Genomic DNA, 14477 nt, shown 5'->3' on the forward strand with positions numbered 1-14477 from the left:
GGGCTTATTTATGAGACTGGATTTCTTGCTGTAATAAAATAAAATATTTATTTATTGCTGATGTCAATTCGTTATACAAAATATATTAATAATAGCTTATCGAGGGGATATATCCTGTGTAAATGCACAACGAAGTTGAAGAGAAAAGGGGATCGAGTATTCCTGCGGTGGAATTTTGGTCTTTTTTTGTACAAATAAAACTAAGCGGCTAGCTGGGGAATACGGTAGAGGTCTGCTCTGATTATGCGCTAAACATTGACTACAACTGCTGTTCTAGAATCACAATCACCCCTCATGGCCTTGCTAATCGTTGTGGTTTGATACCCAGCCGATCGATGATGTACTGGGGCATGCAGAGCGTTGGATTGATGGCCTTCAGGCCGGAATGTCCCAGCAGCGAGAGTCCGCCGATGCCGAAGAGCGTGTGGAATATGTCGGGCATGTTGCCTGTGCGATCGGAGAAACCGCCCGTCTCAGCATCCTGGCAGGACAGAATGAACTGCTGCAGCTTCTCGGAGCTGATCCAGTGCAGACGACCCATGATGGTAAGCGAGGCGAGCACCCACCACGAGTAGCACACATCCGGTAGCTTCTCGGGGCGTCCGTTCAGCCCACCAGATGGCAACTGGCGCTCGCACAACCACCAGCCCAGTTTGTCCACGTCGAGCAGGTGAAGGCGTTGGGTCAGCGAGAAGAAGCCCACGCAGCAGTAAATAAGGCCTGGGGAAAGATATACGATTATAATCCTGTCATTAACTGCTTTTAAATCTATAATGCAAATATAAAAATTCCTATAAAGATTTAGATTTTTGTAATTATTCATTGCACTTGATTTTTAGTAATTACATTTCATTACATTTTGACTAATTATTTTTTTTCATGCTTCCATAACTATAAAGTCTATTGAAAAGTCTACTGTAAAATATGCGGATCTAAAGAATTCGCGGTTTTCAATATAGAACGTCCATAAATTAAATAAAATCAATAAAAAGGCTAAGATGTTTATAAGTGAAATGTGGAAAAGATTAACTCTAGTTCCTCAGTTAGGAATATAAAAGTCTATAAAAAACAGAGGAAAAATAGAACATTAGAAAATCAGGATCTAAAGAATTCGCGGTATCATCATAGAAGGTCCATAAATAAAATAAAACCAATGAAATGGCTAAGATGTTTATAAGTGTTATGTGAAAAAGATAAACTATAATTAGTTAGGAACATACATTTTTATAAAATAGGGCTGAATAGAGAACTTATTGAAAGTTATGGTATGTATATATTTTTGTCAGTGTCTTTTCATAGAGCAAAGATTATTAACAATAGAAAAATATAAATTGAAATGATATTGAGTGAGGGGGCTAAAAAAAGTGCTCGACCATGGCTAGGTGACTCACCCGCATGCGACTCGGCGCCCGGCTTGGAACCGAATCCCCCGTCCGTCTGGTTGCCGCAGGACAGCACGAACTTGACCGCCTTCTCCACGTCGATGGTCTGGTCCATGCGGCCAAGGAGCGTGAGGGTGGCCACCGCACAGAAGCTGAACCTGGTGTCCACTTCGCCCCACTTGTCGCCAAAGAAGCTGCCATCGGGCTGCTGCAGTCCCACCACGAAACGCACCACCGCCTCGCAGTCGATCTCCTCAAGCGCCTGGTAGGTGCACAGGATCTGGATGGCCGACAGGGTGTACAGCAAATGGGCATCATGTCCCTCGCAGGGGGCAAATCCTCCAGTTGTGGGGCACTGACACCGCTTCACAAACTCAACGATGTACTTGCGATCCAACCGGTCCAGCTGGCCCATTATGTCCAGGGCCGTGGTACCCCAATAGATGCCCGACATGCGCAGGAACTCCGTCATGCAGTACTCGTAGTCATCCTCCTGCTTTCCATGGTTCTCGATGTACTCCACATGCTTCCAGAACTGAAGTTTCTGGCCATTTTGGCCATCCCCATCACCGCCGCCGTCGCCATTTGAAGGCTTTACGAAGGTTGTGAAGTCCATCGCTGATTGCGCTCAATTGGTTTGGATGGGAGGGATCCTCTTCCGCTCAATGTATCGCTTGATTAACCGATTTAATTAACAGAAATAGTTCTACGAACAAATAAATAGCCAAGGGAACACAATCGACCTCAGCTGATTCATCTGCGCGGTGGTTGGCAACGCGGCGGGGTCTTATCAAACAGCTGATCGCTGCAAGGGCGTAGTTAAAGGGGATTCGTCCCTTTGAATTCCTTTTTCAGTAAGACACTGAATATTATATTTGGGAATGTGTTTCTAGGAACGGAAAAAATGAAACTATATAAGCAAATTGATTAAAAAAGTATTATCAGATTTTTGTAATTCCAATAGTCTTTAGGGATTTTAATAACGTACTACAGAGTTTTGTACAAAATATCTCGAAGAATGAGTATTTACTGATTTTTGAAATATTAAAATTTTAATTAACCTACCATAAAATGTTTAATTAAATTTGTTTTGCAGTCATTAGTACATTGGCTATATTCATAACGCTGACTTTATAAGAACACCCCTAATTTCCCCATTACAAATAGTCTTCTTATTTCAAAAGTTATGGGTTCTTGAAAACATGTATTTCTGTATTAACATAAAAAGATCTAGGAACAGACTGAAAACTATTGCACGAGGAGACTGGACTGCGGATCCGGTTCGTCAATGTTGAGGGACACGATATGTTTTCCGGGAACCATGACATTCCCCAATAACCTGGGCTCCTGGCCCTCCACCAAGTACTCGGCGCACATGGACAGCACAATGTTGGCATCCCGATCCGTGCAATTGAAGAATCCCACCAGGACACGTCCATCGGTGATTACGATCCGGAGGACGCGACCCAACCACTTCTGGAGCTTCCTTCTTCCGGGCGTCAAACTGGTGTCGTTCATCTGGTGTGGGGCGTTGGTGGTGATCCTGAAGGGTTCCGGCATCGCAGGTGGCGGTGGTGGAGGCGGTAGCACCTGCTGTCCACTGATGCTCAGGTCCGCCATGGTTTGGTCCTCTTGAATCCTCAAAATAACTAGGAGTTGTTTGCAGTTTATTTGTGTTTACTATGCGCGATTTTGAGTTTCTGTTGTGTATGTAATAACCAGGGATGGAATCCACTGGTAGTGGTTCGGTTCACTGGTTCTGTGCCTCAAAGAAAAGTTCACAAATTAAACTTAAACAAATTTATTAATCAACTAATGAAAACGAAAAATAAAGGTTTATTTTTTAACTTAAAATTTAATATATACATTTATAATAATTGTAACGAATTTTTCATGTACCAAAACAGTATTTTTGTTTATCAAGACAACAGAAATATCAATTTAAAAAGACTGTGAACCAAACCCGAAACGTTTTTAAATTTTTGAAATAAATGAGGGAAAATCACTTGGAAGAAGTATAATTAAAAGACTCAAACTATTTCATAAGGAAAATGCGGCTTATTAAGTAATTGCATCCCTGGCAACCCAGATAAAAATAGAAACGGTCACTCTAAAGCCATCAGCTGATTTCAATTTTGCGGCACTTTTGTTTCGCATTTATCCAAAGCTCGTCGGTATCCTAACCATCTTATTATTTTAAACCTTCCAAAATGTCCGGAAAGGCCTTAAACATTGGCGATCAATTTCCCAACTTCTCGGCTGAAACGAGCGTGGGAAAGATAGACTTTTACGACTGGATGGGCGATAGCTGGGCTATTCTGTTCTCCCATCCGGCTGATTATACGCCAGTTTGCACTACGGAATTATCCCGTGTTGCGGCTCTTATTCCGGAATTCCTGAAGCGTGGAGTAAAGCCAATAGCCTTGTCCTGCGACACCGTGGAATCGCACAAAGGTTGGATCGAGGACATCAAGAGTTTTGGCAGTAAGTTCAACTTCGGTTTTGGGTTAGGAACTTTTCTTATAGCGTTTCCATTTACAGAACTTGCAAGCTTCGATTATCCCATCATTGCGGATGACAAGCGGGAACTGGCCCTCAAGTTCAATATGCTGGACAAGGACGAGATCAATGCCGAGGGTATTCCCCTCACCTGTCGCGCAGTTTTTGTAGTGGATGACAAGAAGAAGCTTCGGCTGTCCATCCTATATCCTGCCACCACAGGTCGCAATTTCGAGTGGGTACTAGGACAATCTAAGAAAATAATATAGTTTAGCGTTATATTACATTTTACATCACAATCTTTGAATTTGTAACCTTCCCTATTAACAAATCGTGCATTTAAACGTTAAAAGAGCAAATGATTTAATGATCTATAAGTACTTTAAACTATATAACGTGCTTATAATGATGAATGCAAAATAGGCACATTACTAAACTCATGTAATTATTAAAAACTAAATGTAGGGATCTGATAGTTAAGTTGGTGATTTTATTATAAATATTGATTAATAATGAATATTGGGATCTAGTATGTTAAGTTGAAAATTCGTTAAATGATTAATACCCATACCTTTTTCTGTCCTATTTCAGTGAAATCCTTCGGGTGATCGACTCACTCCATTTGACCCAAACAAAGAGCGTGGCCACGCCTGCAGATTGGCAAAAGGGCGGCAAGTGCATGGTTTTGCCCACCGTGAAAGCCGAAGATGTTCCCAAGCTCTTTCCCCAGGGCATCGAAACAATTGAAGTTCCCTCCGGAAAGAGTTATCTACGGATTACCCCACAGCCCTAAAGAGGCACAAGTCTATTTTCATATACGACTTTATTACAAAAATTATAATTATCAACAAATAATGCACAATAAAGTATACGCTTACAACCGTATTTCAGCAGGTCGGCGCTTTTAGAATGCCAAAACTCGCCTCCTGCTGGACAAAAGTGCCAAAAACATTCGACTTACAAACTAAATCAGATGGGGGAATGTGACAAAAAAGGTCGCGATTTGTGTGTACAAAATAAATATACATATAGAGACGTATAAAAAAGGGAGTAAAGATATTGCAACTGGATAACCCGGGGGTTAGAAAAGTATAAATAAGGCCAACTCTGTACAGTAACTGAAGCGCTTTCCAGGATAGAGGAAAGCTTAAGACCAAGCTCGTGCCCGTAACCAAAGGTAACTGAAATGAAAAGGTTAAAGTTGGATTAATTAACTATCCAGTAGGCAGCTATTAACTGATAATTACAAATCCTAATTACTGATAAAAAGTTTAAACAGAAGATCCGAAAGTACTTTCCCTTGTTCAAATACTCAACGATATTCAACAATTTGAGTTTGCTTAGTGACCGTTTCCTTGAATATGATAATGAAATGCAAATATTGACATTATATGATGTAAAAGCTTTCGCTGCCGAACAGGTTCCCACTGGTCTTGAATCTTTGCGTGAATTCCTCTCGAGTATAAACAAGAAACAATTAACTTATACTGATATAAAGTGGGATTGATAAACCACAGTGTACATACTTTTTAGTGATTCTAGATTGTCAAAGTCAGTCATTTTCATTTGAAGATAGTAGGCGGAATACGTAAGTCATTAAATTTGCTACAATTAATATCCTATCGTAGATGTTCTAGTGAGCACTTCCATAAATGGTGAGTTTCTAATTATAATTGATTTGTGTACTTACAATTTAACTACCACGTGTTCCTCCCTTCGCGATTATAGCTCCTTTGCGTCAGTGCCTGCGCTGCGGAGTGTTTTGCAGCATCCTCGCAAAGCGTCTGACCAAGAAGGGCCACAAGATGAGGACGGCGAACCAGAGCGGGGAAATGTTCCTGAAGGGCCACCAGGCGGGCAGTGATCGTTGTTGTGCGGCTACCGTTCCTTTCGCTGTTCCTTTTTGGCCGCTGCGAAGTTCGTTGAGCGATTGCTCCAGGCTGCGTACCCGTTGCTGCACTGCACCCACATCGCTGTTCATCCGTGAGATGGCCGCCTGAATTTGGCGCAACAAATCCGTGTTCTGAGCAATCGCCTGGGTCAGCTCGTGGCTGAGATCGTAGGGATCGTCGTACTCATCGTCGGAGGGATCCACAATGGCTACGCTGCTGTTGCTCGTAAAGTTGTGCGCGTCGTGTTGTGCGTAGTTGGAGGATTTGGGCCCATAGCCATTGGTCAGTGGCGGCGAACTGTGCCCGTTCTCCTTTATCGTTTCGGTGGAGGCGACGAGAGGAGTGGCAGCCACTTCCACTTCTGCCTCGCTATTGCAACTGGAACCGTGCTGTGGACTGTTGGTGCGCGAATGGAACGGCGAGTTGGGATGCGATTCGGCCAGCTCCCGCATGCCTGGTGAGACCAGTTCCAGTTCGTCCAGGCTGATGTTTCCCAGGCCATCGAGGCTGCCCACAAAATTCTGCACATTCTCCGTAAAGGACATCGTTTCGATGATCTCCTGGAGGCTCTCTACGTATCGCTGCATGGCCTGCTCCTTGCTCAAGTGTCGGTTATCATTCCAGGCATCCCACTTGGCCTTTCCCACAATGTCCCAAAAACCGGGCTTCTTCTGGTCGCAGCCTCCTTCGGTGGCCTGTTTGAATAGGCCATAGAACTTGAGCATCATGCTGGTGCTGGGTTGATAGGGTCCATTTTTGGGGAGCCCCTTGATAACGTTGACCGCGGCCTGGAATCGCTCCTCAATGGCCGCCATTCCTGTAAGATTATCGGGAGATTAGCCAGAGTGCTCGATCGATAAGATATATACTGTGACTACCATATACAGACGGGTGCCAAGTTCACCTTCTCCAGGTGAACGTCGCTTACAAATTACCTAATTATTATTGTGTGTGTGCAATCCGCGGTGTTGCAAACCGTTTTTTTTTGTATTTTTGGGGCCTCCGTTTTGCTGTTGTCTTTCGCTATTGATTCCGGAGCCGAATCCAAATCCGCTGCTGGGCATTCATGAATTTTGGGGCGACGTTCGTGGATGTGGATGCCCCTCTGCTGCTCAAAGTTCGAGTTCTGAAGTCCAGTCTTTTGAGCTTCCCATAGGCTGAAGCTTTTCGCTATCCCCCGTTCTTATCGACCTCGGTATTATATTATATTTATTGCGGGGAGCTGCGATGCGCTCTACGTTCAATTCGAGCTGCAATCGCAGAATCGTTTAAAACTAAACAAAAACTCGAAAACTGGAAATCGCTGAGAGCGTACGTGTGAGTGTGCGGGTGTGTGCGGGTGCGCAGGGCTGCAATAAAAGTATCGATAGGGCGTCAAGTCAGGGATGGGCCACTAGAGGTGTACTGGAGAGCGGGAACCACAACCTGTATTTAAAATGTTTATAGGTGAATCAAGTTGCTATATTATGGGAACAAAATAAATAAATCGTTATATAAAATGTTAATCTTTTAAATTGCCCGATAGTTTTACCTACCTACACAGTTCTTAAGTACCTAAATTACATTAAATATACTCTATTTCATGTACATTTTATGCGACAAAAAATGACAAATGTAAATCCTATAAATATGAATCATAAATATCAGCTTTAAATTACTGTAGATGTAAAATGATTTAGCAAAGTGATTTGCTTTCATCCTTTATAGCTCCTAGTCAAATCAAAAACTTAAAAATGGAGTATATTTAACCAATACAATTTCTAAAATAAGTTTTAACTGATGAAAAGATAAATCCGATGAAGAATAATGATAAGATAGCATACTTTCCTGGCTGAACAAGCATAAATTTAAATGCTGCTATAAATAAGAAATAATAAATAAGAATTCGATATATCGATAGTGGACCATGGCTATCGAAAGTGTTGCATCCCAAATGAATTCACCGTCATCTTTGGTATTCTCCGCCGTTACCGCATATGGTCACTCACTTTTTCATTTCGTAAAAATCAGCAATCGAATTAGTGCTTAATTATTTGCATTATTTTTAACCAAACGCAGAGCTTTCCGAAAGCTGCGCTACCGTGCTACCAATATCGGAGGGGGTTAACAACGCTGTAGCACCAGAAATCGAAAAGAAAAGCGGATTCGATTTCACAAGAGCCGCGCTGCGAACTGTGGGCGGAGTGGAGTGTCTGCCAGAGCGGAGAAAAGTGACTTCATTGCCAATAAACATGAAATTTGCTGCAACGACGACCAGAGTACGACATTTTTGTATTATCATCGCCAAGCAAAAGCAGCCGCAGCAGCAGAATCAGAATCAGCAGACTATATATAAGATACGCCCGCAACAATCGCGATCGGAGTTGAACAATTGCAAACGGCAAAGACAGTCGTGTAGAATTGCCAAAAATTGGAAACACCAACGTTGCATAGGTGCGTCTTGATCGGTAACATTGCGCATTAAATAACCGAAAGTAAAAGAAATAATATCCCATTAAAACTCAAGAAGCCAATTTTCTAACCTAAAGAGAAATTCAAAATCAATAAATCGGAGCGTAAAAAACACGTGCGTTTCAGTTGCCGCCAAAGCGACGTGAGTGTAGACATTTTCGTGGAGACTTTGCCATCTTTGGAGGACCAAAGCCAACAAAAAAAAAAAAGGACACTCGGCTACAAAGCATCTGTTCGGCTTTTTTTGTGTTTCGTTCTTTGTGTTTTCGAAGCAGCAGGCCAAACAATAGAAACCAAAACGTCGTCGTCGAGTTCAAACAAAATACGTGAAAAACGCAAAAACAACAGCAACATGCCGCGACGCAACAAGAAATCAGCAGCAGGCAAAGGTGAGTCACAAAGAATGTGGGTGGGTGTGCTTAGGAAGAAAGAAAGGAGGTCTAATAGATGTGATTCAAATCCCACCCTGATCTGAGGAATTTTGATTAATTTTTTGTTTGTTCGAAATTTGTGAGTACACTAAAATTTAATAGGATTGATCGCAAAAACAAGTTTTTTTTTTAATAATTGATCATTTTATCATATCGCATCATATTTTCCTTTCGTGTAGGCGAGTGCAGGGGAAATTTTTACAGCTGCTTTCGGTTTGACCTTTGCATTAGTCATGCACTGACTAATAAATACACTGTGCACTGTTTTGTGTATTTCGTTGGCTTCCAAACGATGGAAGCTTTTATTTCGGCTACCTACAACCTGTTTGGCAATACCCTCGAAATGATTATTTTCGTTTTGTTGCTGTGCTGGCACGAAAAAGCTTCACGCGCTCAGCTGGCTACGCAACAACAGTAATCAGCGGAACACTCAATATATGTACAATGTACATATATAGACAGCAGTGGTCACAAGAAAATATATAATTAAATGTTTAAAAAAATTATAACTAAGGAGTACTTAAGATATATATTTTTTTGACTTACCGTATACAGTTCCCTTATAGCTTTATCTTATATTTATTAAAATAAGTTGATAAATAGATTTTAAACATTTAAATTTTCTTCAAATTTTAAGTTTAAACCATTTTAATCTTATTAGAATGTATAGTTTAATTTCATCATTTCGAAATCAAAAAATTATACTTTGTCTTTAAGAAATTTTAATTTCCCTGATGTTATCATCTTGAGCACAGCTGTAAGAGTCGCATATACATTCAAATATTTGTGGCCAAACACATATATACATACATACGTGAACGTTCAATGCCAGCTTATCAGAATCACGCCAATAACAACAAGCAAATGGGAATACCTCGGTGTAGGGTATTTCAGTGGGTATGTTTTCGTAGGGCGTGGGGTTTCTTATCAAGACATTAGGGTATATTTTCTATTGTTTTCTTCCGAAAATGGTATACATTTCTCTGAAGGAATTCATCTATTACGTTTTTGTGTACTGATTTCACCATTTCATCACTTTTCAGCGCAAAAGAAATGTTTATAGAGATAAGGAGGTTTCCTCATAAAGTCAAACTAAAACGATATAAAATAGTGCCTTTAAATAGATCATTGAGACAATCATTGTTCTGAAAAATATTTAATTAAATAATAAAGAGGCGGAAGTAGTCGTTCTGTAAGATACTCTTCTCTTCTCTCAGTACCTTATCGGTGACTTGTAATATTATGCAACTGAGTGTTATGCATTCCACCTTCTTTCAAACCCAGATGGTTTACTCACCCGAATCTAATCCAAACAACTTTCAAACAAAACCAGCTGTTTTTTTTGCTTTGTTTTTTACTTTGTTACCGCATGCTTTTCTAGTTCGTTTGAGCTTTTTTGTGAAAGGCAAGAAAACACGAGGCGGAAACTACCTTGCCCCAAATAGAAAACAGGCGCTGGGAAATCGCCATAATGAAAGTTGTGGTCGTCGACGGGTTTTCTTCGGCGCAGTTAGCCCGCAAACAAAGAGAGAAGGAAAGAAAGAAAACTTGTTGCACAACATTGGCTCCCAAACTGTTTGTTGTGAAGGTCATTGCTGTGTGGCAAAGCATGTAATTGAATTTCTAATTTGCCCGTACATATATGTATATTTTCTCATTGGAATTGGGTACACAGCCAAATTAAAAGCTGCGCGAAGACGGAAAAGTTAGGCATTCCATTCGGTTGCCTCATTTCGGAAGGTTTGACAAGCATTGGGTGGAATTGTCCCAGAATTTTGTAACTCATTTAACAAACAAATTCATTAAGGATCCGAAAATAGAATAGGCACGAGTTTAAAAGAACACCGATTTGTCATTAGTATTCACTGCTTTTTATGTATGTATATAAAGTTATTTGCGTCGTTGGCAAATAAATGACCCGAGTTAAATCGAACCATTCCATAAGCAAATGAGGTATTTTAATTTCAAAAATCTGCCAGTAAGCAGAAATTGCTTGCATACCAGATTGTACTGGTAACCGTAGAGGGTTTCTTTCATTTCTTAACAAACATTTCAGTTTGTGGGTTAAATAACTTTCTTGGAATATCATTACGTTACAGCAGTAATTTGATTTTTCAATAGTTGTTTAATAGATTTTCTTTGTAGAAAAACCAAGTTTCAAGTTGTTGGACAAAAAAAATCCTATAAAATAGATAGATAGTAAAAAATGTTAAACGCAGTTTAATACAATGATAATCTGTCGACATCTTACTAATCACTTTCACTTTTAAGTTGTTCGACAAAAAAATCCTATAAAATAAATAGTACAAAATTGTAAACGTAGTTTAATACATACAGTGCTCAATTTTTAACATCTTATTAATCAATTTTGCTATTTTTCCATAGGCCGCACCAATGACTCCAATTCCGAAGACGAGTCCTTTGACAATGTGAGCGTTTACTCGCATGTCTCCGAGGTCGCCTCCTCTGATGCCACCGATGAGTTGGCCAACGAGCGATTCGAGGAGAAGTTCGAAAAGGCCCTGGAACAGGCCACTGAGAAGTCGGCCCAGACCCGTGTGCAGGCCCTCCAGGCAATATGTGAGCTACTTATGCACCGCTACATGCCGGACTTCGTCGAGGACCGTAAGATGACCCTGATGGACTTTGTCGAGAAGAGTATCCGTCGCGGCAAAGGTCAGGAGCAGGTGTGGGGCGCTCGACTTGCCCCCCTCCTGGTGCTCCAAATGGGCGGCGACGAGGGCATCTCCAAGGCGATGAATCAGTTCCTTTTGAATACCGTTCAGGACAAATCCGTGGGCTTTGATGCTAGGGCCAAGTGCTGTACAGCTTTGGGATTATTGAGCTTCCTGGGCTGCGAGGATGTGGGAGAGTTGGTGCAGTTGATGCAGTGCTTCGAGGCCATCTTCGCCGGAAGCTATCTGCGTGGCGATGACAAGACACCGGTTTCGGTCACCGCCGAGGCTGGCACTCTTCATGCGGAGGCCTTGAACGCCTGGGGACTTTTACTCACACTCATACCCTCTGGAGATTTTGTTTCTTTGATGACCACTGGCCAAAACATGTTTCCGTAAGTTGTTTTTAAGGGTATAGTTAATATGTTAGATGGAATTGAAATGCAATCTTATTTGATATGTTTATATTGCCACCAAGAATCTTTAAAATGCCCTAATTGTTGATATCGTAATGTTGCAGATCTATTAAGAAGTTTTTGGGCCTCTTGCAATCCACACATTTGGATGTCCGCATGGCCGCTGGCGAGACCATTGCTTTGATTCTGGAGTCGGGCCGTTCCCATGACGAGGATTTCTTGGAAGATGATATTGCTGAGCTATCCGAGGCCGTCAAGCAGTTGGCCACAGATTCGCATAAATATCGTGCCAAGCGCGATCGCAAGGCTCAGCGGGCCACCTTCCGGGATGTGCTGCGCTACCTAGAGGTGAGTGTCCTAGTACTACCCATTAAGAACACGGCCTATTTGTTTTGTGTAACACATATTTATTGGAATCGAGATGCACATATATTTACGGGTTCACTTCATGTCATTGCAAGTGAACTTAAGCTCATGCTTGCAGTATTTCGCCAGGCACTTGGAGTGATCGTGCAGTTTGTTGCGCATAATAACGCAACCATTGCGACTTATCGAGTCCATGTATTCGCTGAAGGTCGGCACTTTGCGGTAGGTGGTTGGTGCTGAATTCCAATGCGAACTGCTGCCGGATTCGATGGTCTGCGAGGAGTCCGAGAAGCTGGTCTTGAATGGCTTGTACGTCTTCTGACACTCATCGATAGACACCTCGTAGCCCGAAGAAGCTTCACGTTCCAGTTCGTTCATCACATTTGAGCGGAACTCATTGCAGGGTCCACGTTCGTTCATCAGTTTGTTGGCATTCTTCGACTCGTCCTCAGTCTTTAGGCTTTCATATATACCCTCCGGATACTCGTTCATGGCACAGTAATCGATCTGATAGGTGGTAAACATGCGGTTGGTCTCCAGCCTGCGGCTCAACTCCTCCTTGGGCATCACCTTCAGTCGCTCGTACAGATCTGGGTAGACAGTGCGCAAGATCTTGAGGAAGCGGTTGGGCTGCAGCTTGAAGCAATCCGTCTCCGCCGAGAAGGCCATCTTGTCCACCTGATCCTGGGTCAGTTGAGTGGGTATGATCCGCGGATCCACCAGCTTTCCCATTGGCGCTATGCCCGTCCACTCAACACCGCCGCAATCCTTGGACGCATTGGGCGGCATCTGAATCTTCGACTCGTCCACGCACTGGCACTCTATGATCTGCGGTCCTGTGTGGCCTTCAAGGCCCTTGGGTCGCGTGAGAAACTCGTACCGTTTGGCATTGGGCGGCACATAGTCATGCTGATAGGTTGATAGCATCATCTTGATAGCAAGTTATATAAAATATTGCAAAAAAGAGAAAAGCCAAAAACGTTTTTTTAAATTTTTTTGTAGAAGAATTATGTTTTCCACTGAAAATTTCTGTTGTACATAGAATTTAGTCTGCTTTGGATGAAACTAAAACTAAAAGTGAGGCGTTTCTCACATTTAGAAAATTAGATTGGAATATTTATGCATTGCCTACCATGATTTAACGTATCTTATTAATAATTTTGCAGGAGGACATTTCCCCGGAGATAAGCATTCGCTTTGGTCATGAATCGCTGACATTGGATTCCTGGTCTATACACCATCAGTACTCGGCCATGTGCACGGTCATGGGTCCTGGGATGACCTCGCAGCTGCAGGAGAACGAATTCATTCGCGACATTTTCCAGCTGGGAGCGCGACCCACAAACACCGGCATCAATGGCAACGCCAAGGTCAAGCAGTCCAAATTGGAGCGGGTACGTTGATTAAAACAAGACCTTTGATTCTAAGTTGTAATACTGATTTTTATTTTCTTCCCTTAGCACCTTGTGAATGCTGCTGCATTCAAGGCACGCTCCATTACACGTGGAAAGAATCGTGACAAGCGTTCGGCCGTCGTTACTTAAATCTATACTCCAAACAACCGTTCCCGTTCCCATCCACTGACCCAAAAAAAAAAGAAGAAAACCATCTCAAAACCCCATAGCCAACTCTGGACTTACTAGTTGAATTGTTTCTAATTTTAGCTTAAACCAGGCAAAGCGTCGCCAAAGCTGAAAAACTAAGTCTAAATTTAGGATAATTCAGGATAATCAAACAAAATTGGTCTAGTTTATTAACCATGCGATGGAGCCATTGTTTAAATATTATTAAATATTTATTGCTTGCACAGTGCATTGGTTATGTTTTACTACTGTAATGCAGGCTCTGCAGCTTGTATCTTATACTTTGTGAATTTAAATTTACACTGCGATTGTTACGACTAGCTTGTACGCTTTTCGATTCGGGTTAACCTCTTATGTTGTTGATCTTATTTTACATTATGTATACAAAAAAAACATATTTCCGCTTTAATGTTGCTAAAATAGTTTAATGCAAAATTTGAAAAGTTAGTCAAAGCTTGACATGGCTTTTATGTATGCATATTAAGTAAGCTATATAATACATATATTTTGTAGTAAATACGTGTAAAATAAACTTTAGGCTTAAACGAAAACTAACTGAAATGCGTTGTTATTTGGCAGAGGTAAAAAAACAGAGGGGCCATTTAGTCTGTAAAAACGTCGAAAGTGCCTCCACTCGATGTTTTCGATAGTGATAGTCTGAACCATCAATCAATGGTTTTTAGCCAGAAACTTTTCCAATTTTATCTCCTTACTATTACCTACTAAAGTTTTTATGGTAGAAAAACGATTTCGTTAAACCCAGTTGTGATTCTATTTCCCAA

The 14477-nt window shown here is 41.6% G+C and overlaps 6 protein-coding genes across 7 annotated transcripts; 2 read left to right on the forward strand and 4 right to left on the reverse strand.

The window, feature by feature from the left end:
* Positions 1 to 21: 21 nt before the first annotated feature.
* RabGGTb (geranylgeranyl transferase type-2 subunit beta) lies at positions 22 to 2144 on the reverse strand. Its single transcript, XM_017069790.4, has 2 exons — positions 1392 to 2144; positions 22 to 720 (listed from the first exon to the last, which is right to left on the reverse strand). The coding sequence occupies exons 1-2, from the start codon at positions 1996 to 1998 to the stop codon at positions 293 to 295; spliced, it is 1035 nt and encodes a 344-aa protein (XP_016925279.3). The 5' UTR covers positions 1999 to 2144; the 3' UTR covers positions 22 to 292.
* Positions 2145 to 2578: 434 nt separating this feature from the next.
* Sbat (LSMD1 domain-containing protein Sbat) lies at positions 2579 to 3089 on the reverse strand. The gene has a single exon (XM_017074776.4). The coding sequence runs from the start codon at positions 3000 to 3002 to the stop codon at positions 2631 to 2633; it is 372 nt and encodes a 123-aa protein (XP_016930265.3). The 5' UTR covers positions 3003 to 3089; the 3' UTR covers positions 2579 to 2630.
* A 427-nt stretch (positions 3090 to 3516) lies between these two features.
* Prx6a (Peroxiredoxin 6a) lies at positions 3517 to 4832 on the forward strand. Its single transcript, XM_017090301.4, has 3 exons — positions 3517 to 3866; positions 3924 to 4116; positions 4473 to 4832. Exons 1-3 carry the CDS (start codon positions 3593 to 3595, stop codon positions 4672 to 4674), a joined length of 669 nt encoding a protein of 222 aa, XP_016945790.3. The 5' UTR covers positions 3517 to 3592; the 3' UTR covers positions 4675 to 4832.
* Positions 4686 to 7105, reverse strand: LOC108021535 (acyl-CoA-binding domain-containing protein 5). Of its 2 annotated transcripts, none has more exons than XM_017090300.4 (3): positions 6652 to 7105; positions 5572 to 6590; positions 4686 to 5062 (listed from the first exon to the last, which is right to left on the reverse strand). In XM_017090300.4, the coding sequence occupies exon 2, from the start codon at positions 6586 to 6588 to the stop codon at positions 5620 to 5622; it is 969 nt and encodes a 322-aa protein (XP_016945789.3). In that variant the 5' UTR covers positions 6589 to 6590; positions 6652 to 7105; the 3' UTR covers positions 4686 to 5062; positions 5572 to 5619. The 2 variants fall into 2 exon arrangements, with proteins under 2 accessions (XP_016945789.3, XP_016945788.3); XM_017090299.4 differs by having other exon boundaries at positions 6709 to 7104.
* A 644-nt stretch (positions 7106 to 7749) lies between these two features.
* Ifrd1 (Interferon-related developmental regulator 1) lies at positions 7750 to 14250 on the forward strand. Its single transcript, XM_017089836.4, has 5 exons — positions 7750 to 8613; positions 11041 to 11725; positions 11851 to 12094; positions 13279 to 13506; positions 13573 to 14250. Exons 1-5 carry the CDS (start codon positions 8577 to 8579, stop codon positions 13654 to 13656), a joined length of 1278 nt encoding a protein of 425 aa, XP_016945325.2. The 5' UTR covers positions 7750 to 8576; the 3' UTR covers positions 13657 to 14250.
* LOC108021231 (uncharacterized) lies at positions 11851 to 13212 on the reverse strand. The gene has a single exon (XM_017089837.4). The coding sequence runs from the start codon at positions 13040 to 13042 to the stop codon at positions 12188 to 12190; it is 855 nt and encodes a 284-aa protein (XP_016945326.2). The 5' UTR covers positions 13043 to 13212; the 3' UTR covers positions 11851 to 12187.
* Positions 14251 to 14477: the final 227 nt, after the last annotated feature.

This window comes from Drosophila suzukii, chromosome 2L (genome assembly GCF_043229965.1).
Source record: "Drosophila suzukii chromosome 2L, CBGP_Dsuzu_IsoJpt1.0, whole genome shotgun sequence".
Lineage (NCBI taxonomy): Eukaryota > Metazoa > Arthropoda > Insecta > Diptera > Drosophilidae > Drosophila > Drosophila suzukii.

Coding starts and splice junctions, on each gene's coding strand:
- RabGGTb (XM_017069790.4), bottom strand. CDS start 1,998: ATGGACTTCACAACCTTCGTAAAGCCTTCAAATGGCGACGGCGGCGGT. Junction 721..1,391: donor GGGCGCCGAGTCGCATGCGG/GTGAGTCACCTA, acceptor ATCTTTCCCCAG/GCCTTATTTACTGCTGCGTG.
- Prx6a (XM_017090301.4), top strand. CDS start 3,593: ATGTCCGGAAAGGCCTTAAACATTGGCGATCAATTTCCCAACTTCTCG. Junction 3,867..3,923: donor GGACATCAAGAGTTTTGGCA/GTAAGTTCAACT, acceptor TTCCATTTACAG/AACTTGCAAGCTTCGATTAT. Junction 4,117..4,472: donor ACCACAGGTCGCAATTTCGA/GTGGGTACTAGG, acceptor GTCCTATTTCAG/TGAAATCCTTCGGGTGATCG.
- Sbat (XM_017074776.4), bottom strand. CDS start 3,002: ATGGCGGACCTGAGCATCAGTGGACAGCAGGTGCTACCGCCTCCACCA.
- LOC108021535 (XM_017090300.4), bottom strand. CDS start 6,588: ATGGCGGCCATTGAGGAGCGATTCCAGGCCGCGGTCAACGTTATCAAG.
- Ifrd1 (XM_017089836.4), top strand. CDS start 8,577: ATGCCGCGACGCAACAAGAAATCAGCAGCAGGCAAAG. Junction 8,614..11,040: donor GAAATCAGCAGCAGGCAAAG/GTGAGTCACAAA, acceptor ATTTTTCCATAG/GCCGCACCAATGACTCCAAT. Junction 11,726..11,850: donor ACTGGCCAAAACATGTTTCC/GTAAGTTGTTTT, acceptor GTAATGTTGCAG/ATCTATTAAGAAGTTTTTGG.
- LOC108021231 (XM_017089837.4), bottom strand. CDS start 13,042: ATGATGCTATCAACCTATCAGCATGACTATGTGCCGCCCAATGCCAAA.